The sequence below is a fragment of the Fundulus heteroclitus genome, chromosome 3 (assembly GCF_011125445.2).
Source record: "Fundulus heteroclitus isolate FHET01 chromosome 3, MU-UCD_Fhet_4.1, whole genome shotgun sequence".
NCBI classification, from domain to species: domain Eukaryota; kingdom Metazoa; phylum Chordata; class Actinopteri; order Cyprinodontiformes; family Fundulidae; genus Fundulus; species Fundulus heteroclitus.
Genome location: NC_046363.1, coordinates 3,174,800 through 3,201,237, shown reverse-complemented (window position 1 = coordinate 3,201,237; position 26,438 = coordinate 3,174,800). Strand labels below are relative to the sequence as shown.

The 26,438-nt window shown below is 38.7% G+C and overlaps 2 protein-coding genes across 3 annotated transcripts in view; both read right to left on the bottom strand.

Moving 5' to 3' along the window:
• tsnare1 (T-SNARE Domain Containing 1) overlaps positions 1–26,438 on the bottom strand; it is a 188,289-nt gene that overhangs the window by 133,338 nt on the left and 28,513 nt on the right. The gene's annotated exons all lie outside the window — the stretch shown is intronic.
• LOC118558298 lies at positions 5,257–10,038 on the bottom strand. 2 transcript variants are annotated; one of them, XM_036128817.1, is made up of 7 exons: positions 9,904–10,038; positions 7,769–7,988; positions 7,442–7,593; positions 7,134–7,302; positions 6,249–6,457; positions 5,559–5,769; positions 5,257–5,433 (listed from the first exon to the last, which is right to left on the bottom strand). In XM_036128817.1, the coding sequence occupies exons 2-7, from the start codon at positions 7,983–7,985 to the stop codon at positions 5,321–5,323; spliced, it is 1,071 nt and encodes a 356-aa protein (XP_035984710.1). In that variant the 5' UTR covers positions 7,986–7,988; positions 9,904–10,038; the 3' UTR covers positions 5,257–5,320. The 2 variants fall into 2 exon arrangements, 1 of the variants encoding a protein (XP_035984710.1); XR_004928288.1 differs by lacking the exon at positions 7,769–7,988 and having other exon boundaries at positions 5,260–5,433; positions 9,904–9,918.

Below are 26,438 nucleotides of genomic sequence, written 5' to 3'. Positions count from 1 at the left end.
ACAAAAGGCCACTGCAAGGTTCTTTTCATACTTACCTGTGACAAAACCTCCCCTTCTTCTTTAATGAGCTGCTAAAATAGACCATAATAACTTAGTGAGGTAGTTTCAGAATAAAGAGTAGGATTGGATAAGGCGTGCATGTGGAGAATGTGGCAGTCAGAACCAGATATTTACATATGCAGCAAGAAAAGACTTTTCCTGTTTTAGGTCAGATTACCAAAAACGTTTTTGCGAAATGCCAGAATGATCTGCAAAAGATTTTCTTTAAAGCTTCATCAGATTCTGGAATGTACACACATTTCAATAAAACTGTGATAGACTTGCAACCTGTAAGGTGTACCCTGCCTCTCACTAAATACCTGATGGAGGTAAGTAGTAGCAGATCTGTGTGGCTAACAAGGTATAGAAGATGGAAAGACGAATAGAGGGATTTCCGTGCTATTTTGGAAGATTTGCCTTTTAAGGAGTGTGATTTGTGGCAAACATTTTGGGCATTCTTCCACAAGCTTATGAGCAAAGGAATTAAATGGAATTTTTGTATCTGTAGTCCAATGACAATATAGTTTTCTGTCAGAGAATAACATAAAGATCATTATTATGAACAGGACAGGGGCAGATCCAGGATTTTTCAAAGGGGGGTGCGCACCCTAGGGTAATGTCAAGACAACGTGAGGGTAAATGACCAAAGAATGCCATCCTTACTCTTTCACACTACCCTTATTATTCATCTAAGGGCTTTTGAATTAATAATCATTTTAATGGATGAACATAAGTGGAATTAGCATGATTACATTATTGTAATTGAAAAATGATTTTTAAGCCAAAATCTCTCGGTTTTTAAAGCATGCACAAGGTTAAAAAGTAGTTTGTAGAAAAAATTATCCTTATCAACAATTAATCAAACAACGATTTTCTTAATTTCCAAAAAAATATATTTATTTAGTAAAATAAAATAAAAAAGACCCAAGGACTTAAGAACAGTTTGGTATGGTTCCAAGTGATAAAGGATTTTTGAATATATTTTAAAGAGATAAACTATGTTGAGAAAAAAAACTTTAAAGTAAGTTAAACCAATGAACATGTATGGTGAAGTTAAGCCTTAAGCCTATAATAGAACAGTAAGACTTGACAAAGAATATTGTTCTCTTCTACAACACCTTCAACTTAATGATGACGATGATAATGGGTTTACAAATGTCAACCTTCTGGGATGCTTCTGGCAAATAATATTATGCATGCGATATAGGCAAATCTATATGATTTAAAATCACATAAATTTGCCTTTATTTAAACTATAAAGTGATCGAGTTTGTTTCTATTAACCCTTCCGTTTGATTGGACCAGAATTTCAAGAGACATTGTTGTTGTTTTTTTTTTTTGTTTGGCCTTAAAGGAAAAGTCCGGTCAAAATCAGAATTCAAACTGCTGAAAGTACTTTAAATATAAAATTATTACATACTGTTTAATAAATGATAGGTTTTTTTTTTTTAATTAAGAGTAATATCGTGTTGGTGGCAGTACTGCACCTAAAAGTTGTTTGCCAACCGCCATAAAAAAGAGAAGAAGAGGAAGAAGAAGAAGAAGAAAAAGAGGCTCTATTTGTTGTGTGTCACTGCCACTGAGCTATATGATACACTGGAGTGCTGATTTTGCCGAAAAACTGAAGTCACTGGCCGCCATCTTACTACTTCCTACTCTCACAGAATCCCATAGGATTTGATTGCAACAACAAGCAGTTTTATGGCTGTGTAAAAACGTTTCATAGTTAATTCTACAGTCAGTGGATGTACTAACACTATCAACTACTAGGAAATCAGGTGCTGAAATATTTTATACGTTATTCATATTAAATATATATATATATATGTTAGGGCTGGGCAAGTTAACGCGTTAAGTTCGCGTTAATTCGTTAGACTATTAACGGCGATATTTATTTTATCGAGCATTAACGCATGTTGCTCACATGCTTTCAGTCAGTGTCAGTCAGCAGGCGCGCTTACTGCAGCGCGCTGTTACTGCAGCACTCTCCCGCTCCCCCTCCCCTCTCATACATGGCTCAGCGGCGTCAGCCAATCAGCACGCAGGCTCAGCCTGGCCCGCCCACTCAGCTCTCACACAAACTTTATCCACAAACAGCTGAGAGAGACCGCAGCAGCGAAAAAACATGAAATGGGGAAGTAGCTCCGTTTGGCTTTATTTTAATACCGTAAATGAAATCAAGCTGTATGTTTTGTAAAAAGCCAGGGCATTTCAGTGGAAACACAACAAATTTATCTAAGCACGTGAAAAAACATGAAAACGTCGAGCCCCAGAAACGGAGAGAGGAGACGAAACTTCTCTCATTGCCCCGACAGACCCACAGACTGACGTCTCTGACTGAGGCGTTTCAGTCCTCCAGGGAACATCCAGGTAGATCAGTGGATGGATGGATGGATGGATGGATGGATGGATGGATGGATGGATGGATGGATGGATGGATGGATGGATGGATGGATGGATGGATGGATGTTACTGGAGCCCACACATAACATGTAATTAAGACCTTGAAAGAACCCAGTACATATATTAAAAAGTGTTATTTAAGATAAGATAACATTAGCTAATCCTTTTTTTATCCCACGACGGGGAAATTTATAGGATTAAAGCAACAGGCAGGTGCACACAACACAGACAAAATTACATAAGGATTGAAATATATAAGAGGTGGATTAGCGAAAAAACACTGAACATAACATTATTATTATTATTATTATTATTATTTAATTGTAATAATAAAATAAAAAACACAAAACCCAAATGGTCAACAGTTTCATGATACATCAAGCTTAGGGACTGGCTAATATACAGCAGGTCAAAAAAGGCCATATTTTGGCTGCAGTGCTTGCTGTTCTCTTATGAAGAAAAGATCAACTAGTGCACTAAATTCAATAGATGGGTTGAAAATATCCAGTATAAAATAAGTGCTACAAATGTTACAACACTTTTGTTCATATGGCAGCAGAACATTAAAATAAAAGTGCTCTTTACACTACTTTTGAATTCATTCTTGGAGTTTGTAAATACAATGCGATTAATCGCGATTAATCGCGATTAATCAGGGCGATTAATCGCGATTAAATATTTTAATCGTTGCCCAGCCCTAATATATGTATATATAAGTATGTATATATATGTATATATAAGTATGTGCATATGTATATGTATATATATATATATATATATATATATATATATATATATATATATATATATATATATATATATATATATGTATATACATATATATATGTATATATATACATATATATATGTATATACTAGGGAATATGTGCTGTAGCGCACATATTCCCTAGTTACTGGAGGAAAATAGGGAGTACCAATATGGTGGCTGGTGGCTTCAAAGCGACTCGTTTTAACAGCGGGCGATTAGCACTCCAGTGTATTATATAGCTCAGTGGTCACTGCGCGCTATTATCCAAGATGGCGACGACCGGTGCGGATGGATTAATTAGCGACAGCGATGGGAGTTCCATGGATTTATCATCATCATCTGATGGTGATTTGGAATATATAGAACACTTTCTTGATAGCTACCTGACTTTTGACAAAAACCAGCCATACCAGTTAGAGGGAGGGAGACCAAAAAGGAATGATGTGAGTTAAATCTGTCTGCTGTGACAGCCGTCTCCTTATTTTTGTGTTATTCTTCTCAGTTTGTTCTTCTTGCCGATGAAATATCTCGGTGTCCGTTTCTAAAGTCGCTTGTAAATTTCATGAGTTGCGGGTTGCAGTTTTTTGGGCTTGTTTCTGAAAGTGAAGTCGCTTGTTTGGGCTCTAAACTAAGTGACACTGCCGCACTACAGACACCAGCTGAAATATCCCTCCGCCTCAAGGTGAAAGGTGAAAAAACTAATGTTTTTTCCACTTTTACCCGATGTATTGCAACATACAACTGCCATGCACATGGGCATTGTTGCTTTAACAATAGCTCCCATGAATTTCAATGTTGCTACAACACATTAGGCCCATGCCTAATGTGTTGTAGCAGCCCAACAGAGAATGGCAGCTAGAGCAAATACTCATGGGGTGGTTTTATAAGGTTTGTCGTATTCATCTGCAGAGTTTTACACTTAATGCAGTTATTGGTACTTGTTATGTGAACACAGTGTTTTATGGCTTCTGCCTGAGGGTAATGATGGCTGTGGCTTTTGCTGTGTCACTTTGGCTGTGATTGCTGTGTTCAATGGTAAAAATTGGAAAATTATTTAAATTTTAATAAAATTACAATGAGGTGTTAGAACAATCCCATACGGAAAAAAACTGGAAAAAACATATATGAATTTACCACTACCTCAGTAGTAAATATTTATATAAGGATAATATGTGCAATATATGGTTTACTCCTGAAAGTGGCCCCTTTTGCATTTTTCTCATACAACTATATTATGAGAAACAAGTATCCATAAAGTGAACATTGTGTATGACATTTATAGGTAATGTGCATGATAAACTGTATTTTCTTTAAATGTTACATGTAATGTTCGTAGTTTTTAATTATATGTTCCATTTTAAAATGTGTATGCTTTTTATATGTAAATCAACCCAATAATATATTTTTTTTGTTTGAAATGTGGATTCAATGTAAAAGTAATCTATGATGTTTTTCTATGAATCTTATATGTTCCATGTAATGTTTGTAGTTTTTAATCATATGTTGCAGTTTAAAAAGTGTATAACTTTCATATGTAAATCAACACAATTATATATGTTTTTTGTTTGTAGTGTGTATTTAATGTAAAAGGAATCTATGATATCTTTCTATGTTTCTTAGATGTTCTATGTAATGTTTGTCATTTTTAATTATATGTTACAGTTCAAAATGTATATGCATTTTATATGTAAATCAAAACAATTTATATGTTTTTTGTTTGAAGTGTGTAATTACTGTAAAAGAAATGTATGATGTCTTTCTATGTTTTTTACATGTCAACCAATTTACAATTACTGTCACTATAAAAAAAACATAGTTTTTCTTTTTGACTTCTGTACACAATTCTGTAAACTTTTAAACTGCTAGAGCAGACATGGTTAACATGCAATTATTAATTCCTGCCATGTAGTGGTATATGTCAATATAGATCTGTAACATGGAAAAAATAGGCCTAGACGTTTCACAGATGTAAACATTCAGCTTTTTTATTAAGTGAAAAACAAACAGGTATACAAACTACAGTAGCTGTATTACTTTAGATTACAATAAACATGCCAATCTCACTAACATGCCCTCAACACTAATTAATTTGGCTCCAAAGGCAGACGTTTAACTGTGAGGTGTGGAGGTTTTACTTTTAGACCTGAGCTCGGTAATCTTGGCATTGATCGTGGTTCCAATGATGGACAGTGGAGACCCTGGAAACCTCTCAAGAGTTGCACCTACACATGAAACAAACACAGAAAAATGCAAACATGTACTATAGTAGGCTTTTGTCAGGAAATACAGAATAGTGCACTGAATTGTGAATATGAACATAAAAGCTTTCATAAAGCTGAAAACCTACTGTAAATGGCATCCAATTTATTTTTGTCCAGTGGTAGACGAGTATCTCCTCCACTTCTTTTGGTCCCACGAAGATTGCTCACCAGTAATATTTCCAATGGGAAGACGGCAGTGAGGAGATGCCTCACAAACACAGTGGCTGAATTTGAATTGAGGGCATAGGCCCATGCTAGTTTGTCAATCATGACTCCAGTCCCAGGATGAATCTCCACCTGTTTAGATAAGGACACAAGGAGAGCATTAAAACTGGAATATGTTTTGTCATCTCAGCATATGTGAAGCAATATTCCAGATTAAAAGCATTCTAGGGTCTATTTGAACATGGGAACGAGTAAAAGGATGGAAGCATTCACAGCACTTTAGCTTGCAATTAACACTCTATGGACAGATCGTAGGATGCATTCAGTCACAATTTAACCAAGGCTCAATATAGAATGATACTTCATCAGTTTTATCAAGAGGATCCCTACACAAAATATGAGCGTCAAAAACATTGTAAGTGTACACAAAGTCAATTTAAAAAGAATGTTTATGAAGACTATGTTCAAATGGACCCTAGAATGATTCTTTCCCAGAATATTGCTTTAAGAGACAGTATAAAGGGTTAGACATACTCATTGCAAGGATGTCTCACATACAGTACACCTATTTTCTATCTTAAGTATTTATGTATTCTTTGAAAATAGATTACCTTAGATGGCTGGGAGACAGTTGGTGATGGAATGGGGGGAGATGCAGATGTGGCTGTAGAGAGACTAGAACTTGGGGACTTATCAGGGGTGGGTCCTGAACTGGATGTTGACCGAGGACAACCTTGCAAGGTCAGCCTTGGTGTGGTAGTCTTAGTAGGTGTAATAGAATCCATTATTTTTTTCATGCCATATAGGAGTCCTGGCACATCTAGTTGCAGAACAAGACAGGAACAGAACAGAAACAGTTGTTATCACTCCACAAGCTAGCCTACAGTATAGTCACAATACTTCCTACAGTTATTTAGACAAAATCTGTATCTGTGTAGTTGTTAGGGCTGGGCGATATGGACCAAAAGTCATATCCCGATATATTTAGGTTGAATATCGATATACGATATATATCCCGATATTTTTTTCCGCAAAGTTAGAGCTGTAAAATGAAATGTTCAGTCAAATATGTTATTGAAAACTCACTACTCAAATATCAATAAAATGTAAACATAAAACTGGAGCGCCTTTTTGGAAACAAAGCTCCATAAGGTGCACATTTAAATAAAAAAATATCTTAAATAAAAATAGCCTATAAAATAAAATAGGTCAATCTTTTTCTGAAATAAATATATTTCTATGAGAAAAGTAGTGTGCAGTTCCACAGCAGTGCAGAGAGGGGAGCAGTGCAAAGAGCTCCGGTCAGCGGCTTGCGTGGAGAGAGGATCACGGCGCTAATTTGAACTATATCGATATATGTGATATGGTCTAATCCCTTATCGCATTTTAAAATATCTAGATATATCATTTATATCGATATATCGCCCAGCCCTAGTAGTTGTCTAATGGCTCAATATGAATATGACTCAACTACAGTTTATAAGAAGCAGTGATACCTTGAAGAACCATTTCCTTCCATTTGGCGTTCTCTTCTTTAAGGTCCTTTACCTCCTGCTTTAACTCCACCAGTGTCTTTCTCAGGTCATGATTGTCAACTGAATGAGGCTGGCCAGGTACATATGTCTTAAGGAACTCTTCTGCAGGGTCCGCCCTCACCTTTGACTTCTGGTTGGGAATTGATAGCAATACTTGGTTACCCATAATGTACTGTAGAACTAAATCAGCAGTGTTCAATTTACATATTACCACTGGAAAATATGATAATTACATATACTACTGTAAGATAAAAGTAAATGAATGTCACCTTAAGTTTCTTTGGCTCAGTCTCAATATCAGTGGAATCATCTGAATCGCCCCTATATTTTGAGGGGGCCACCGACACCCTTTTGGTCAGCTGTGGTCTTTCCACCTCTTGCAGCAGAGAGTTTAATTTACAGGTGTTTTCAAAGCGGGTACCTAGAGAATAGAGTTTGTCAAACACCATAGTTCTTTTCAAACAACTAAGTACTTTAGTCTATGGCAATTATAGTTCATACAGATAAAAAATATTGTTTATGATTGGATGCTAACCAATGCCTTTGAAGTGAGTGTTAATAGTGAGTTAAATAGGACAATTAAGGTCATAACCTACCACTAACAAAAAGCACATCTCCTTTATAGTGAGGCCACCCTCCCTTTGGCTTCTTTCCGTGGCGCCACTCAATAAAGGCTGAGTAGGGGGAAATTGGATTTCCATCTTGGTCCATTTTGGAATCATCATAACTCCTTATAGCATCAGTTTTCACATCACTGAACTTCCCTGAATCTTCCCCTTCAATCCACTGTACCACAGCAAACTTTCTCTCCATATTCTTAAAAGATTCAAAGTAAATATATGCATTGTTAGCAATCAGCATAACACCAGGTATTGGCCTAAATGTGAGGAAGTCAAACACCATTCTTCTGCCACAGGACACTTTAGATACTAATTTTAAGATACATCTCGACAGTGTAGCCTACCGGTGTTATGCCGAAAAGTGCCTGCCGAGATATGCATCCCCTGTCGCGGGAGCGCGCCTCAATCTGTACAACTGAATATCGACGATTAAAACGGACCAACGCAGTTACTTGCTCTTAAGTTAATGATATCAAAACGTTTCAATATACATCTTGTGAGAAAAAAATGTTATTTGGACGATTCATTTAAAAAATTACGTGTTTTATGAACAACATTAAATCCAAAGTTTTTATCCGAAGTACGACTGATTTATTTGTTGTGCATCTACAGAGCACAGCGTTCATAGAGCAAAAGCTATGGTGCATTCAGGAGCATGGGACATTTCAAACTTACAAGCAAAGAGGCATAAAACGCAATAGAACTTAACTCATACAATAATGTATTTATCCAGAAACAGTGTGGGCTTTCATACAATACTGAATTCTCTATAATTGTATTCCTAATATTTTTTGATTATGCACATCTGCTAGCTTTTTATTCTGAAAAATCTGTAAAATCACAGCAGCAAATTATCAAAGTTTTACAAAAGCCTGTTTATAAGCTCCAAATGAGGCTTTAGACCATACAGCGACAATTGCGCAGTCATTGTTTTATAAGGCAGAATTTACATTTGCTGACCCTTGTTCTTTAACTACAGATGGATAAACAGGAATACAGTCATACAAGTGTCAACTCCTCTGAGACAGCAGGGGATGCGTTTTTAGGCAAGGGGCTGCCGAAAACCGCATCCCCCTACGTTTTTAATCTAAAAATTGTTCCAAACACATGAAATTCACACTGGTAGCTCAGAGCACATGGCTAAACACGTAGAAAATGTTAAATCAGCTACAAGTGTATATTTCTATGAAAAAGAAGGGGATGCATTTTTCTGCAAAGGCTGCCGAAAAATGCATCCCCCTATGTTTTTAACCTAAAAATTGTCACACACACATGAAATTCATACTGGCAGCTCAGAACAGATGTGTAAACATGTGGAAAATGTTAAATCAACTACAAGTGTATATTAAAGTAAAGCAGCAGGGGATGGATTTTTCGCCAACGAGCTGCCTTGCTGCAGATCCATCATATAGTAATTAGTCAAGGCCAATAACTGTAAGCAAAACCATATCTAGCTATCCAACCGACCTACCAATTTAGCCACACCTACACTGTAGTTATTTTATTTAAAGCCAAATAAAGTTACGTAAATGAAAAAAGGAGCAAATAAATTCTACATAAATAAACAAATCAATAAATGTCTACCCCTTTTTATATTGACAAGTTTTAGGCACATTTTAAACTAGATATCCAAGTACAAAATTAGAATTATGTAAAACTGTGTAATGGAGCTCACACAATCGGAATCAGTGCTGTTTAATACATTGTAATTAAGTAACGGCATTTTTGTTCTCCTTTCTGTCATTGTTAAGATACATGTTTAGCCATGTGTTCTGAGCTACCAGTGTGAATTTCATGTGTTTGGAACAATTTTTAGATTAAAAACGTAGGGGGGTGCGTAATTCTGTAAAGGAATCGTCCAAATAACATTTTTTTCCCCACAAGAGGTATATTGAAACGTTTTGAGATCATTAACTTAAGAGCAAGTAACTGCGTTGGTCCGTTTTCCTCGTCGATATTCAGTGGTACAGATTGAGGCGCGCTCCCGCGACAGGGGATGGCATGCACTTTTCGGCATAACACCGTCTTCTGTAAACGAGGGAATAAAAATAGCTACACGAATGCACAACTATTTGAAGCCAAAACACTCAAATACTGGGTAATTCACTTACTTCTGGTCGATGCAATCCTTGAATTCTGTGGCTGACGTGACGACAACGGCTGGTATCAGTCCTCAATTCAAAAGTTTAGCCAGATCTCGTAAAATTTTGCGAGATCTGGAGTCGCGCCTTTTTCTTTGCATCCCGCAGTTTCATTCTTTTCTTACCCGCTGTCGTTGTTCTTGACCTACCGGGTTTGAATGATAAGACTAGGGCAGTATACAGTAATTGGAAAAGATAAATGATGAAAAGAAAACGCACTTCTCAGGAGAAAGAAAACGAGTGGCTGAGGAAGAATGTTCCTAAACGTACTCTGAGCAGATGGAAAAGAAGGTTTGTGGCCTACAACCATTTTCTGATGCAGTTTTCTTTCGGCAGCATCTTAATTAATTAACTAGTCCGTACCTGTTTATTTCTTAATTCGAAATAAATTAATTGATTAGTTGTTTAATTTTTAAGTAATTTTAGTAATCAGGGGTGGTTTTTTGGCGGACTTCCTGTTTGCGGTAAGGCGAATTGTGTAACTTCCTGTTGTCGCTGTGAGAACTGCAGTGTGTTGCTCCAGGCTCTCTCGCTTCTATCTTTAAACCTCTTTGCTGTAACATCTGTTTCCAAAACATAAGCACTTTTAAAACATTTTCTCTGACTGCACATCACGTTTGAGAACTCCCTGTGTTTCACACGGTTTACTTTTTGGCGTGGTAAGAGGGCGCTAGCTTAGCGTTAGCCTAGCTTTAGCCAAGCCTCAACCTCATAATGGCTTCTCCGTCTTTGACTAAAGGCCCATTCATACCTCACGTAAAAGACGGATACGGATACGTGTGGAGTGTTTCATACGTTCTAACCGTCGATTTCGTCCGTACTTTGACACGAAAATTGGGAGCTTACGCTTACGGACTCTACGGAGCAATACTACCGGAAACGGTGGGGGCGCTATTGAGTTTGTAGTACAAAATGTCAACAAAACCACGAAGAAGGTTGTAATTCTGGGCTTTAAACAATGGCGGGATTCGAGGAACAACTTGCGGAGCTTGTCCGCAACTACCCACACATATGATGTGTCGTGTCCGGGGCACAGGGACAAACAAAAAGTTTACTTAAGGAGCAAATACAACAAAATCACGTCTTGGACCGTCGCCATGTTTGATCAGTGACGAATCATTGGCGCCCAGCACTGCCACCTAGAGGAAATATTGGTTATTGCGCACCTCAACGGATGGAGGTATGAAGGAGTCAACGGATAGAACGTACGGACAGAAATACGGACGTGTAGGCCAAACGTAGGGTATAAATGGGCCTTAAGTCTCCTATATGGTGCTCTGTGTCAGATGTCTCGCAGAGGAGCCGACCTTAATTATTGGCAGCTCCTTACTAAGAAGTAAAGACACCAAGGACCATAATTAAATGCCTGCCAGGGGCCAGAACGGGCGACATAGAATCCTACCTAAAACTATTGGCTAAGGATAAGCGTAAATAAAATACAGTAAGATTGTTATTCACGCCGGCGGTAATGACACTCTAAAAGGAACAAACCATAAAAATCTATACAGCTCACTTTGAACCAAAAAAATAAAACAATAAAATGTGTTAATTAAAATTTAATTAAAATCTCCCTCCAAAGACTTTGTTAGTTAATGAATTGATTTCTGATAATCAGATTGATTTATTTGGTCTCACAGAAACCTGGCTACAAGAGGACTACGTTAGTATAAATGAGTCAACTCCCTCCAGTTATTTAAATTTCCACATTCCCAGATCTGTGGGAAGAGGCTGAGGAGTGGCAACCATCTTTCAGTCTGATTTATTAATTAGTCCCAGGCCAATTGATAACTACAGTTCTTTTGAACATTTAACCCTCAGTTTCCCTCATCCAAACTGCAAAGCAATAAAACCTCTTCTGTTTGTTGTTTTGCATCGTCCACCAGGCCCTTACACTCAGTTTTTGGATCAGCTGTCAGAGTTCTTATCTGATTTGGTGTTAAACACTGACAAGGTTATTTTATTGGGTGATTTTAACATCCATGTTGACACTGAATGTGATAACCTTAGTGTAGCCTTTAAAACTATCCTAGATTCAATTGGTTTTGTTCAAAATGTGCATAAACCGACGCACACCTGGTTACATACTTTAGACCTTGTGCTGACATATGGCATTGATTGTGAAGAATTAACAATATTTCCTCAAAACCCTGTCCTATCTGACCATTTTTTAATAACCTTTGACTTTAATCAAATCTTGTTGTTATTTTTTGACCAAGACATGTCATTAAAATCCCATATTAAACAGGTTTCCAGAGTTTCCTTTTTTCACCTCAGGAATATTGCCAAAATTACAAACATTCTGTCCAGAAGCGACGCTGAAAAACTGGTCCATGCATTTGTTACTTCAAGGCTGGACTATTGTAATTCTTTGCTATCAGGAAATCCACAAATTGCAGTTCAAAGTCTTCAGCTGATCCAAAATGCTGCAGCAAGAGTTCTGAAAATCAACAGAGGGATTATATTTCTCCAATTTTTGCTTCCCTTCACTGGCTTCCTGTTAAATCAAGCATAGAATTTAAAGTTATTCTTTTAACATATAAAGTTCTGATTACCCCGTATGTTCCTATTCCTACTTTTAAGACTAATCTTAAAAACTTTCCTTTTTGACAAAGCTTATAGTTAGAGTGGTTTAATGTTACCCTGAGCTACCTCTATAGTTATGCTGCTATAGGCTTAGGCTACTGGAGGACATCAGGGCCTATTTTTCTCACTCTACTGAGTTCTACTGTTCTCCAGTCTACTAATCTCCAGTGTTGCATGACTGTTGTCATTTCAACTTTTAACTTTTGTTCTTTCTTTTTTTTCTTAATAGAAGGTACACCTGGTCTGGCGTTCTGTTAGCCTATATATCATCCAGGGAAGACAGATCACCCGCTACTACCATTTAACGTAGAACAGATTACTGGATCAATGTGTGCTTCTGTGCTTTTTGTCTCTCTTGTTGTGTCTCTGCTCTGTCTTCTGTAACTCCCAGTCGGTCGAGGCAGATGACCGTTCATACTGAGCCCGGTTCTGCTGGAGGTTTTTCCTTCCCGCTAACGGGTGGTTTTTCTTTCCACTGTCGCTTCATGCTTGCTCAGTATGAGGGACTGCTGCAAAGCCATGTACAATGCAGACGACTCTCCCTGTAGCTCTACGCTTCTCCAGGAGTGAATGCTGCTTGTTGGGACTTTGAAGTAATCAACTGGTTCCCTTTATATAGGACATTTTTCACCAATCTGTATAATATGATTGATTTTGACTTTGTAAAGTGCCTTGAGATGACATGTGTCATGAATTGGCGCTATATAAATTAAATGGAATTGAATTAATTTTGTCACCTGTTTATTTCCTAAGGAAAATCACCAGAACATGCACAGACATTGAGCAACATAGGCCTACTATACAATATGTAAGTGTAAGCTACCACATTTTTTGTCCTAAATGTTGTGGCCTGTGAAAAAATGGATGGATGATGTTATGACTCTTAATCTAACTTTGTGGAAATAGGCTACTTGTATTGTTTCAATGTTGTTTTTGAATAGTTATGCATAGCTTCATATCTGCACTAGCCTACCACACTGGATTATGAAAATTTATTGAAATGATGGACATAACATTTGGGAAAAAGAGCTTTTCTGCAATGTCCGAGAGGCAGGCACAAGTGAGACAAAACTAGACCTGTAGCCTGATGTCATTGTAATTGCCCCTATGCCTTTTCTGACCCCCCCACCCCCCACACACACAGGAAAATGATGAAGATTGTAGTCAAAGAGAAGAAAACACAAGTGCACCTTTCACATTGGCACAGGTAAGCTGACAGTTAAGCATTGTTACACTTTCTTTTGCTATCCATCTGATTGTTGTGTCTGATTTGGATTATTTTGTATGATTTGTGTAATTAAGGAAACCAAAGAAGATACCAGCCAAGGACAAGAGCCGACAGGAGAACATTTCACATTGGCACAGGTAAGCCACCCCCCCCCCCCAACTCTCTCTCTCTCTTTCTCTCTCTCTCTCTCTCTCTCTCTCTCTCTCTCTCTCTCTCTCTCTCTCTCTCTCTCTCTCTCATAAATTGTGATTTGTGTCCTTAGGAAAACAGTGAAGTTATCAGTGAAAGAGAAGAACAGACAGAATGTTTCACATCAATGCAGGTAAGCAGCATGTAATCTCTCTCTCTCTCTCTGTTTTTCTCACTGTATTACTTTTTTTCTTTTAAAGGTTTTGTATTTGTATTCCTCTCAGGAAAACAACGAAGATAGCAGCCAAAGAGAAGAGCAAGCAGAAGAACCCTACACATTGGCAGAGGTAAAACAATAGTTGGCCTACATTCAGTGAAAACATTTGATTTGACATAGTCTTACAAGACAAGCAATGGCTGGAATAAACTCATGTTCATTATGCAATCCATGGAAGTGTATTGACACACTTATGTTCTATCATTTTATATATCCTATATATATGTATGCTGTATTTTTTTCTCTCTCAAATATTATGAACCTGCATAACCCAGTATAATGTAAAATTGAAAGCAAATATTAAGATGACATCTAATGCTTTGTTTATTTTTCTACAATTTCAGGACAGAAATATCCATTCCCATGGATTAACCGAAGAGCAAAGCTGCATCTCAATACTATCCTTAGCACTGAAACACAACACTACAGGTGTATTGATGGAAGATCTACTGAAACTTCTAAGATTACATTCTGCTGGGACAAGTGCAGTTCCTGCAAGCAAGTATTTCTTGGAGAAACCATTAGCTAGTCTTGTAGATGTGTTTGAATACCATCATTATTGCAGACTATGCTCTAAATACCTTGGTATATCACAATCAAAAGAATGCACACAAGAAACACTTTCATGTGTGTCATGTTCCTCATCCATAACAGTAAGGGACAGCTTACAACAAGGTCATTACTTTATTACTGTACCATTAAAGGAGCAACTGAAAGACATTCTTGAGAATCAAGGTATGCATGATCTTTGTTTTCAAGCAAATAGCGGCAATAGGCATGTGATAAATGATATATGTGATGGTGCCTTATATCAGACCTTGAAATCAAGCAGTGAGGAGGCTTTTCTGTCTCTTACATTTAATTGTGATGGTGTACCAGTCTTTAAGTCTTCAAAATTCAGTATTTGGCCAATATTATGTTGTGTTAATGAGATACCCCCTGAGACCAGAAATAAGCATGTACTTCTCTGTGCATTGTGGTTTGGATCAAGCAAGCCAGACATGAGCTGTTACTTCAAACCATTTGTGAAGGAATGTACCAATCTTTCACAAGTTGGTTTTGAGTGGCAGCATCCTACTGATAAGTCATGGAGACATGTGAAAGTTCACCCATTGTGTTGTCTGTGATGCAGTGGCAAGGCCATTAGTACAGAATTTCAAGCAATTTAATGGTGAATATGGCTGTGGTGTCTGTCTTCAACCTGGTGTACAAAAAAAGAAAGGACAAGGAACTGCAAGGATGTACACATGTTTGGATGACAAACCAAGTGACAGAAATCATAAAAGCACAGTAGAAATAGGAAAAATAGCTGAAAGAGAAGGGAAAGCTATATTTGGCATAAAGGGGCCATCTGCTGTTGTAGATTTGCCAAAATTTGATCTAATCAATGGGATGGTCCCTGACTATATGCACTGTGTGTTGCTAGGTGTATGTAGACAAATGGCAACAGTATGGATGGAATCTAGGAACTACTCTGAGCCATGGTATATTGGCACACAAATACCACTCATTGACAGACACCTTTTAACCATAAAACCTCCAAGTGTTGTCGCTCGAGTTCCAAGATCTCTTACTGAACGCAAGTTCTGGAAAGCCCATGAGTGGCAACACTGGCTTTTGTACTATAGCCTGCCAGTTCTGAAAGGTATACTTCCAGAGAAGTACCTCTCTCATTGGGCATTATTGATAGAGGGCATAAGCATTCTATTGGGCTCTGAATTAACTACAGAGCAGTTAGATCATGCTCATGGGGCATTAGTGTACTTTGTTGGTTGTGTCCAGTCACTGTATGGGGAGGAACACATGACATTCAATGTTCATTCACTTCTGCATTTAACCAGAAGTGTTGTGCATTGGGGTCCTTTGTGGGCCCACTCGGCCTTTATGTTTGAAGATTTTAATGGATACCTACTGAAACAAGTCAAAAGCAGTCAAGCTGTTCCACAGCAAATCTGCAATCGAATAGTACTGTCCCGTGCTTTCCCCCGTTTAGCAAAGCAATTCCTAGCAAGTGCACCTGCAGAAGTTAAAGAGTTCTGTAATGAAATGAGAACTGGAAAGCCACATGTCAAGAGATTCACTGAGATGAAAGGCCTTGGTTCACCAGAAGTAAGAGAAATCTCTGTTTGTGACCAGGCTGCCCTCCACACAGTAAAAGATATTCCAACAAATTCTCCTGTTAAGTACTACAAGAGAATGGCTGTAAATGGAGAAATTGTTCATGGTCACACTTACAGCAAAACAAAGCAAAGAAACAACTGTGTTGTGCTTTTGAAAGATGGGAGTATCTTTAAAGTTTCACATTTCCTTGACACTGGTGATGAGTGTTTATATGCCATTGGAAACTATGGCAATTGCACAGTGCAAAAGTTAGCCAAAGGATCTCTTATCAAAACTTCTCTGAAGTACATGTCAACTATCCACTTTCCCACAGGCTTTCACAAAGCCATCAACACTGCTCAGATAGTTAGGCCATGTTTGTATATTCAATGTACTCATTCCAGCTCGATTGTTTGTCGCTTACTGAAAACATACTACTGCAAATGATGGAATGAATTAAATAATTGTCAACATGGTCAATTAATCTGTTGCTATTGCTGATATTTAATTATATTCTAATATAAGATGCTACACATGTCTCTGATGTATAGCCAACACTACTGAAATTAAATGCAACATGTAGTAATGAAAAATGTGCATGTAATTTTGTATTTCTTTAATAAAGTGACATGACCTCTTGTCAGTTGAGGCTTGTGAAAAAAGAGACAAGTGTATAGCTGTTTTTTTGAGTATCACAAGTCAATAAGACCTGTATAATAATTGGGATTTTGTAAAGTAAAAAGTATTTTTTACAGCATGTTAGATGTTTACAGTGCTATGTCAGTGGAATGTTGACAGTGTCAACATGTCTTATGGTTGTTGCAATACAATATTTGCATTATTGTGTTTTGACCATGGTTGACCAACACTCTTCACACACTCTCAATTAGACACACACACACGCACACACACACACACACCATCATACTTTTCTCTCTAACTCTCATACACAAACAACACAGCAATCAAGTTTATGCAAACAATCATTTCCCTTGTTTTCTTCTATAATTATGTGTTACAAATGAACTTTCTCCCACACTTATAAGGATATTGTATGTGGAATTAGTGTCATATATAGCCCTTGCAGGTTACGCAGTTTTATATGTTTCATGCTACACATATTTAACAAGGATCTTGTAGCTGGTTTCACTGTCATATAAAAATCTTTCAGGATTCAGATAAAACATGTGAAAATTGTGTATGATTTGTCTATACCTTTTCCATATGGGATACCTGCAGTGTAACATGTATCCTGGCATTTTGTACTTGCTGCTGCAGTAAATATCCATCATCAAGCCACTGTGATCCAAATCATGGAGCTTTCAAGGCAACAGCGGCTCAAAGTAAGGAGTTTGTCCTGTAACTGGCGGGTTGCTGGTTTGATCCGTGTTGTGTCCTTGGGCAAGTCACTTCACCCTCTTTGTCCTCTTGCTGGTGGTGGTGGTCAGTTGGTCCAGTGGCCCAGATGTATGCATAACTTCAGGCAGCCTGCCCTAGGGCAGCTATGGATACCCTGTTGCAAATCTGAAGCAGCTTTGTATGTTAAGTAGATTATAAATCAAGAGGTTGTGAAACAACCAAAACTAATGTTATGTTTTATTGTTCCTGATATAGAAGAATAACTTTTTTTTATTGTTGAGTTACTGAATGCATGGCAATCACATCTACATCCTGAAAAAATTTAAGACATGCCTCAATGTTTTCTTTCAATCTACATCACCTTTTATGAAAATGCACAAAAATTGGTAGAATAGACCTGTTTGTAAAAGGTTTTTGTTTTATTAGGTCAATTAATTAGGCATATTCACCTGATTAGTATAATTTCTTAGCTTTTTTTCTCACATTGAATCAAACCAAATTGCAGTGAATCACACTCTGTTTACCCTACAATTAGAGAATCTAATGCCATCCTGATGGACACAAAAATATTTTACCAGACCACATCTCCCCCAGTGCTTTAGTGTTTTGTCATAGACTAAAACGATGCCAAAAATTATTTCTCTATGGTATTTCTTTAGTAGATGACAACAAAACTAAAATTAACAAACATATTCATATGTTAGAATGGCCCAGTCAAAGTCCAGACCTAAACTCGCTCGAGAATCTGTGTCATGATCTGAAAACTGCTGTTCACAAACGCTCTCCATCTAATCTAACTGAGCTTTAGCTGTCTAGCAAAGAAGAATGGGCAAAAATTTGAGTCACTAGATGTGCAAAGTTGGTAGAGACATACCTTAAAAGACTTGCAGCCGGAATTGCAGGAAAAGGTGGTTCCACAAAGTATTGACTCAGGGGGGCTGAATACTTTTGCACAATGCCCTTTTTAATTTTTTATTTGTAAAGAAAAAAGAAATCATGTATAATTTTATTTCTACTTAAAAATTGTATACCACTTTGTGTTGGTTTTTCACATAAGATTAAAAAAATATATTGATTTACGTTCACATTATGAAGTAGGAAGTGAAATAGGCCCATTGTACCAATTTCATCCCTCAGATTAGTGTCCAGCCTGAGGTGGGGGTCCTGTGTCTCAAGTCATGATTCTCTTTACAACCTGCAGAGATGCTCTCAGGCCAAACAGGAAAAAAAAATCAAGACAGAGAGGAAAAGAGTGGAGAATTCAGAATGTTTTACACTAAGTGTGGGGCAAAAGTAAGTGAAAAAAACATAAACTTGGAGAGACACTAAAAAGCACATAGTCCTCAGATCAGTGCAGAGCTACAAAGGTAGGCATACTTCAGCTTAGAAGGCTATGAACTGCGAAAACTGATTTGCTGTTGTGTTATTCTTAGAGTTAGTGAAGTAGCTACAACTCAACAGTCTGATCTTTCCTGGATAACAGGCTCTGGAGTTTGCTGACTCGTTTTAGGTAAATGCTACTAAAGCCACTCAGAATATAGAGAAACTGTTGTCATCTCACACTCTTTCCACTGCTTTTCTAAATGATACAACGGGATTCTAGAAAGCAACAAACTGGAGACTACTAAGCTCTTTTTGATACTTTATAGTGGTTTTTGTCTTGATCTGTGAACCTTTGTGTTTTAGGTTTGTCTGTTGTTTTATATTTGCATTATTTGTAGTTGTTGTTTGTCATAATTTATGGTAGTTCATTGAGTTCATTTCCTTTTAGGGAGATTTTAGTTTTCTGTGTGTTTTGCTCCTTCTGTATTTGGATATATTCCTTTCTAGCATTAGTATGTGCTTGTTTCTGCATTTTTTAGTCCCCTTCCATCAGTTTCCTGCTCAGGTCTTGCCAGTTGTACTATCTAAGAGCAATTCATTACATTTCGTCTTGCCTACCACATCCACAATTGAAACAAGGGCGTTTGAAATCGCTTTTTTTTTTTTTTGTTTTGCCATTTTTTTCTGGTGAAGCAGTGAGCAGGTATCGTCCTATTGTTTACACCATGGATCAGCGGCATGCTATTCCTAGCGTATCTGTAATGCCTCCCCATGAGCAGGAGGCATCATATTTGTGTTGTTGTATTTTTCTTGTTTGTAGTAGTTTATTTAATGTTGTGTGTATCTATATTTTTTTATCCCTCCATGCTGTACCATGGGAGTCTCCCCACTCAGGGACCATTAAAGGCCTATTTAAAATGACAATTCTTGTTTTCTAGTTTCTCTTGAGCGTACTGTCTTTATAAATACAAACATATTTGGTAGTTCCTCAACAACTTTCAAAACAATACTTGAAAAGGCTCACACACAGGTGTCCACACTGCTGTCTGTCTATAGTGACAACGGAAAATTAAGAGGTTTGTTTTAGTTTGTGAATTCTTCATCAGAATTTTTTTTAGTATAAATTCCCAAAGGTTAGCACCATGTCTCTAAACCTCCAGATAATAAAGCAACTAAATATTAGGCTGTGTAGCCAGTAAGAACCCAATATCATAGTCTTTCCTTCCACTTCCCACAGCTGTGACAGTTTGGTTTCCAGTCCTGCATGTGCTGAGTTTCTCAGTTTGTCAGTGAAAATCTGTTTTACACACATACACCCCTAGCTTGGCTGAACATGGTTTGCCTCGGGGCTTCTGTCTCACTCCTACCCCCATTACAAGGCTAATGAAAGCACCAAGAGGATCAAATCCAATGAAGCTGCTTTTCACACCGCTTAACCCTTTAGAAAACCTGTGACCTCTGCATGAGAGCATGGGCATCAGCACACACACACAAGCACACACGTCCATGCTTCAAATATGAATGTTATTGTTGAACTGATGAAATGCTCTCAGTCATTTAGCATCTAATTGAACCTCAAAGCTGAATGTCTGACAGTGGGAAAGATGAACATTTCCTTTTCCAGTGGATTCTATGCAGAAAAAGAAATCTGGAAATATGATCCAGTCAAATACAAATCATAATTCATCCTGACTCATCTCTTTAGTATATCATATTGTATGTTTAGCATAACAAATATAGCACAACCCTAGATGGTCTTGTCTCCAGATTAGATAGCTTTCACTTAGGGCTGGATGATAATTCAATAACAATATATATATATCGATAGAAAAAAAAGGGTCAATAAAAAGTTTAATAGAACAACAGTTTTCCTTCCTTTTGCATTCCATCCTATCATGTAGGTTAATATTACAGTCATTACATCCTCCCTACTAATCACAGACACAGAGCGAAGAACACTCCGCCCCCAAGCTCCACCTCCTTGAAAGAGTTCAGAGTGCCTGCGTTCTTTTTCATTTTTTTAATACAGTTTTGGTAAAAAGTTGGTTAAATAAAGGGTTGAGTTTGAATTCATTGTTTGTGTGTTCTGTATGCAAAAATAGATTGCTAAGCAACAGCACAAAGGCCAGGGCTGCACTTAAAATATGTTATGAATTTGTTGATAATTATCTATATCAATCAATATGATTTCTATTATATAGATATGCATTTATTTCTATATCGTCCAGCCCTACTTTCACTTGAAACAAAATTAAATGCTAGAGCTCTGTTATGACAGTGGCCCTCAAACCAGTTCACGCAGGATTCAAGTGCCTCGTGACGCACACTAGGCAAAAGTCCTGGTATGCTGAGGAATAAAATAGTACTGCATACCGCTCCGTACTGGCCCACCTAAAGCACAGACTGCGTCTGAGTCAATTTAGCTTCTTTATTGTTTTCGGTCTCAGCTCTTTTTTTGTGGATTTGCTGCTGTGTTCGGGATCTTTGTCCTTTCACATGGTCAAATACTAGCCAAGCATCAGATCACACACTTGGCTCCATATTACTCTGATATGCAGAGGAGTTAAATGCAGGCCCAGTGCCACATGATTTTTACTGGGGCACCACCCCCTCAAATGATATGCTGCCTCCCTTTAAAAAAAAAAAATGCAAAAAGTAGATTTTAGCATGGGCGAACCGACCGGGGTGGCACTTTTTACAATGACACATAGGGGGTACGAGCAATTAATAAAAGAAAAGAAATTAAAAATAATCTGTGCCCCAAAAGCGGTTTCCCATTATTTAAGCCATATGAGTGAGGAATTGGTGCGCCTTGCAGCTGCAGGTGCCCTGCTTGATGTGAGAAAATGCTGCGGCCATGCAGACTGCACAGAGACTGACAGGCTGGAGGTTAATGAGACGAGGCAAGGCCATGGGGAGAAGCAGTTCACCTCTGTGTCCCTCAAATGGACCAGGCAAGCGGGCTGCGGTGGATACATTCTACAGTGCAATCGCCTAACGGAATTAGCGGGCATAGTTACTCGCGTAACCAGGGAGCTTTGGAAGGATTTCCGATAGGCTGGTCAAACTGTTTTTTTTCTTCCCCTTCTACCCAATAATAAAAAGCAGCCACGGTGATGCGCAGGCGCAAAGGCGCCCTACCGAAGTTAAAAGTCTGAACTGAAGTCATTATTTTACTCGTAGGTTGTTGGAAACATGGATTTAATGTTTTACCATTGTACATCATGTAAACGCAAGCTCAGAATATGCCTGCAATAGTGTGTAATGATATGTATATGACATTCAGTATTGTTTCTGGAAAATAAATTCTAGTCAACGTGGGACATAGTTTTTTCTTTGCTTTTACTCTCTGTTGCTGCTTTCTATGTTTAGGAACAGGCTAGTCGGTGACAGCGCTAACCTTAGCCGGATCCATAGCAATGTGGTCAGGGGATACCACAAACTCCAGGAAGGACATGGTGGACACCTGAAACTCACACATCTCGGCTTTCACAAATAACTGATTCTGGAGTAAAGCAGAGTAACACTGACCTGACGTGTCTCCTGTGAAATTCCAGGTCTAGGGAGTAAATAATAATATCATCAAGATAAACAAACACAAACTGACCCACCATGTCTCTAAACAGTCCGGTTGTTAGTGAGTCCAAAAGGCATTGCCAAATACTTGTAGTGACCTGTAGGGGTATTGAAGGCTGTCTTCCATCCATCCCCCTCTCGAATCAGTACCAAATGGTACGCGTTTTGTAGGTTTAATTTGTTAAGATCTTAGCTCCCTGAATCTGGTCAAAAGCCGAGTTGATGAGGCGAATCGGATAACGATTCTTAACTGTTATCTCATTCAGTCCCCGGTAACCATTGCATGGCCTGAGGGAGTCTTCCTTCTTCCCCACAAAAAAACCCTGCCCCTGCTGGGGACGAAGAAGGATGAATAATCCCTCCCTTTAAGGAGTCAGAAATATATTTTTGCATGGACTTAGATTCTGCGAGTATAACCTGTCCTTAGAGTGTGTTGTCCCGGGCAACAAGTCAATGCCACAATCATAAGGGCGATGGGGAGGTAACACCCTGGCCTTGCACTTGTTAAACACTTCCTTCAGATCATGATACTGAGCCGGAACCTTGGAAAGGTCCGGGTAAACCTCCTCCACTTTATTCTCAGACGCCTGCGTAGTTCTGTGCAGAAAGAGGAAGCCACAGCTGGTGCTGGAAAGACAGGTTGAGGAAGTGCTTACATCATTGCCTTACGCTTTCTGCGTAAGCCGTAACGCGTTCCGTTAGACGCAGATCAATACGAGTAGCAAGGTCCTCCAGTTATTTCATTGTCTGTGGGTAATCCCGGGTTGATAGCTCATCCTTAATCTTCTGATTCAGTCCCGTAATAAAAACGTCCATGAGTGCGTCTTCATTCCAGCGACTATCAGAAGATAGCAGGTGCAAATAAATAATTTAATCGGCCACAGATCTCTTGCCCTGATTTAGCACCAGCAGTCCCCTAGTAGCCTTTTGACAGAAAAGAACTGGACTAAACACACATGCCAGTTCTCAAGAAAAAGCCCAGTATGAATGACAAATGCTGGTATTATTCTGCCATTCGGACATTCCCCAGAGCTTAGCCAACAGGGAGATGATGTAAGCAATCTTCGCATTCAGTCAGGTAAGCTGAGGGTTGTAATTCAAAATGAATCTCCCCCAGCCTCTAAATTAATCTGACGGCGATAGATGCGGCTCCTGACTAGCTGGTCTGCCAGCCGGTGACGTAGTGATGGTAGCTGACATAGGCGGAAGTGTCGGAACGGGAGCTGCCTGACTGCGTAGGTGGGACAGAATCTCCTGTACAACTGTCTCAAGTAGAGAGATGGAATTTTCTACGCCAGCACGCCACTGTTTGTCTGATGATGGGACCATGTTTGAGGCCAGATTATTCTGTTACAATCAGAATAGAAGGACACAGTGTTCAAATCAGACAAACAGTTATAATTACGAAACAGTTTATTTAAAACTGAAGCGGAGCAAGCGGCGTCGGCGTCTACGGCAGGTACCTCTGGGGAGACAACAGGTTAGTGACCACACTTATCTGGGACAAACGTAATGGTCACTAACCTCTTCTCATTGTTCAGTCCGGGTCCGGTGATAGGTGTCAGTTCCAGCCGGCTGGCTGCCATTGCGGCGCAGCAGTCGCGCTCAGAGAGTCCCAAGGCAGACCTCCTCTGGAGGTTCGGTGGTCAGACGATAGGCGAATGGTCAGAGCCGAGAGGACGAACGAAGGCAGGATGATCAGGAGGGCGAACCAGAAGCCGGTGTCGGGGGTCGAGGTCCGAGGTCAGAGCCAGGTGGTCAGATGTCCGAAGAAGCGCCAGGGGATGATCCAGGACTAGGTCGGGTCACAGTTTCAGGTCCGGTACACGATTAGGCTAACAGGCTGGACGAGGTCAGGCAGGGTCGGAGATCAGGTAGCAGGTCCGGTCAGTATACAAGCAGGCAGGGATAAGGCAGGCGGTCAAGTCAGGCAGAAGTCAGAAAGACGGGTCAGGCAATCAGGTCAGGCGGGGTCAGGCAGGTTCAGAGGTCGAGACGCAGAACAGGTCAGGATCAGGTAACAACGAAGAACGCTGGAATAGGTCTCACCGGATGGCTCAAAATAATCTGCGACTGATGACTGGTCTGAAGGCAGGTGGAATACTAACAGATGCAGGTGGATCGGGTGAGTGGTAATGAGGAACTGGACGCAGCTAAGCAGGTGTGAAATGGTGTGAAATGAGTGATCAGACCAGCATCAGTGCCGAGATCATGACAGTTCCTTAGCTTCTTTTCATCTTAATTTTGTTTGGTAGTTTAGTTATGTTTCACTAGCCGTGTAGAGAGGATTTGTTGATTGAAATATAGAATTAATTCAGATAAACAGCACTCTGTAATTGTGTTCTACGGATGTTCATTTATTTCTGTTAATAACTTCTTGAAGTTGAAGAGAAGTTGTCAATCATTTATTCAATTTGTGTGCAGAGTTTTCTGTTAAAAGAATGGCAGTGTTCGGATGCCCCTTTCAATTATTGTCCTAACATCAGCTGTTTGGGCTGATATTGGCATGATAATACCTAATAGACCGAGATTTATTTATTAAACATTAAATAACTAAAAACTGTGCATAATGGCACAACATTGTTCAATCGGACTTGTCATGAACATGCAAAAGCTGCATGGTCTGAGTTTTAGCTTTTAAGTTTTTGACAGTTCCTCTGAACATTTCACCATCTGATCTTAAAATGAATTTGCAGGGACTTTCAGTTCTTGTGGGACTTAATGATCTCTGAGGTTTTATACTTTCTTATAAATAATATTCAAATGATTAGATCATTTTGGGCTTTCCCAGATTGAGGAGCATCTCTATGGCCAATGCTGGTGTCCTTTCTCCTTGGTAGAATTTTTTTACACATATCCAAAATGTGTACAAAAAAAAACAGACCAGCAAACAGCTAAGCAACTGCTTTTATCAAGGTTGTAACATTTAATCATTTAATCAACACATTTGACTAGCGTTTGAAAGCATAAAGTCTAACTTGGTTACCATTTATTTCCACTGCCGCTTTATGCGATAATGTATTTGTTTGTATTTCACCATCATAAGCATGTGGTACAGATTGTTTGAATTATTCATTTTTTCATGAATGACAAATGAATTGAGTAATAATCCCTGAGTGGGATTGTTTGCTTCTGATGGTTGAAAAGGCAGTGACTTCAGGTGGACTCTGATGAAATCACAGCGTTAACAGAACAATGAGATGAAAAAAACAAAGTTTAGAGTGTATTCTGCCATTTTACAAGCTTAGGAAAAGTTTATGATTTTTGAAAGTGAAATAAAAAGTTAATTTTAAAATAATTTTATTGTGTCCAGAATTTTCCCATTGTGGGATAGAAAAATTAATTACTTGTATTAATAACTCTCATACCTCCTTACTGACTAATATAATGATAAGATGATCCATAAATTAATACAGTTTTTTTACACAATTTACTTAACCAATTATGTTCAACAACGTTCAGAAGGGAAGAAGACTTTCAGATAAGAGGTGAAATGTCTTTCAGAACCATTCCAGTTGTGTTCTACTAAACACTTAATCCATTCTTTAAAGTGCAGGTTTGCCTAGGAACTAATAGTTGTCCTGTCAACACATTCCTCCACTTGAGCCATGGATCTTTGCAGCTCTTCATTGGCCTCTTGGCTGCTTCTCTGGTGAATTCTAGTTGGATGTCCATGTCTTGGTAGGTCTGCAGGTGGTCCATCCTCTCCGTGTTCAGATGATGGGTTGAAAAGAGCTCTGGGAGATGTTCAATGCTTGAAAGATTGTTTTAGAGCCCAGCCATGCTTAAAACTGAACCAGAACCTTCTGACTGACCTGTCTGCCGGGCTCCTTGGTCTTCATGATGCTGGTTGTTCTGTAATTTTCTCTAACAAAGCTCCGATGTCAGAAATAGAACTGCAGTTAGACTGTGAAGGAATTACTTGTAGCT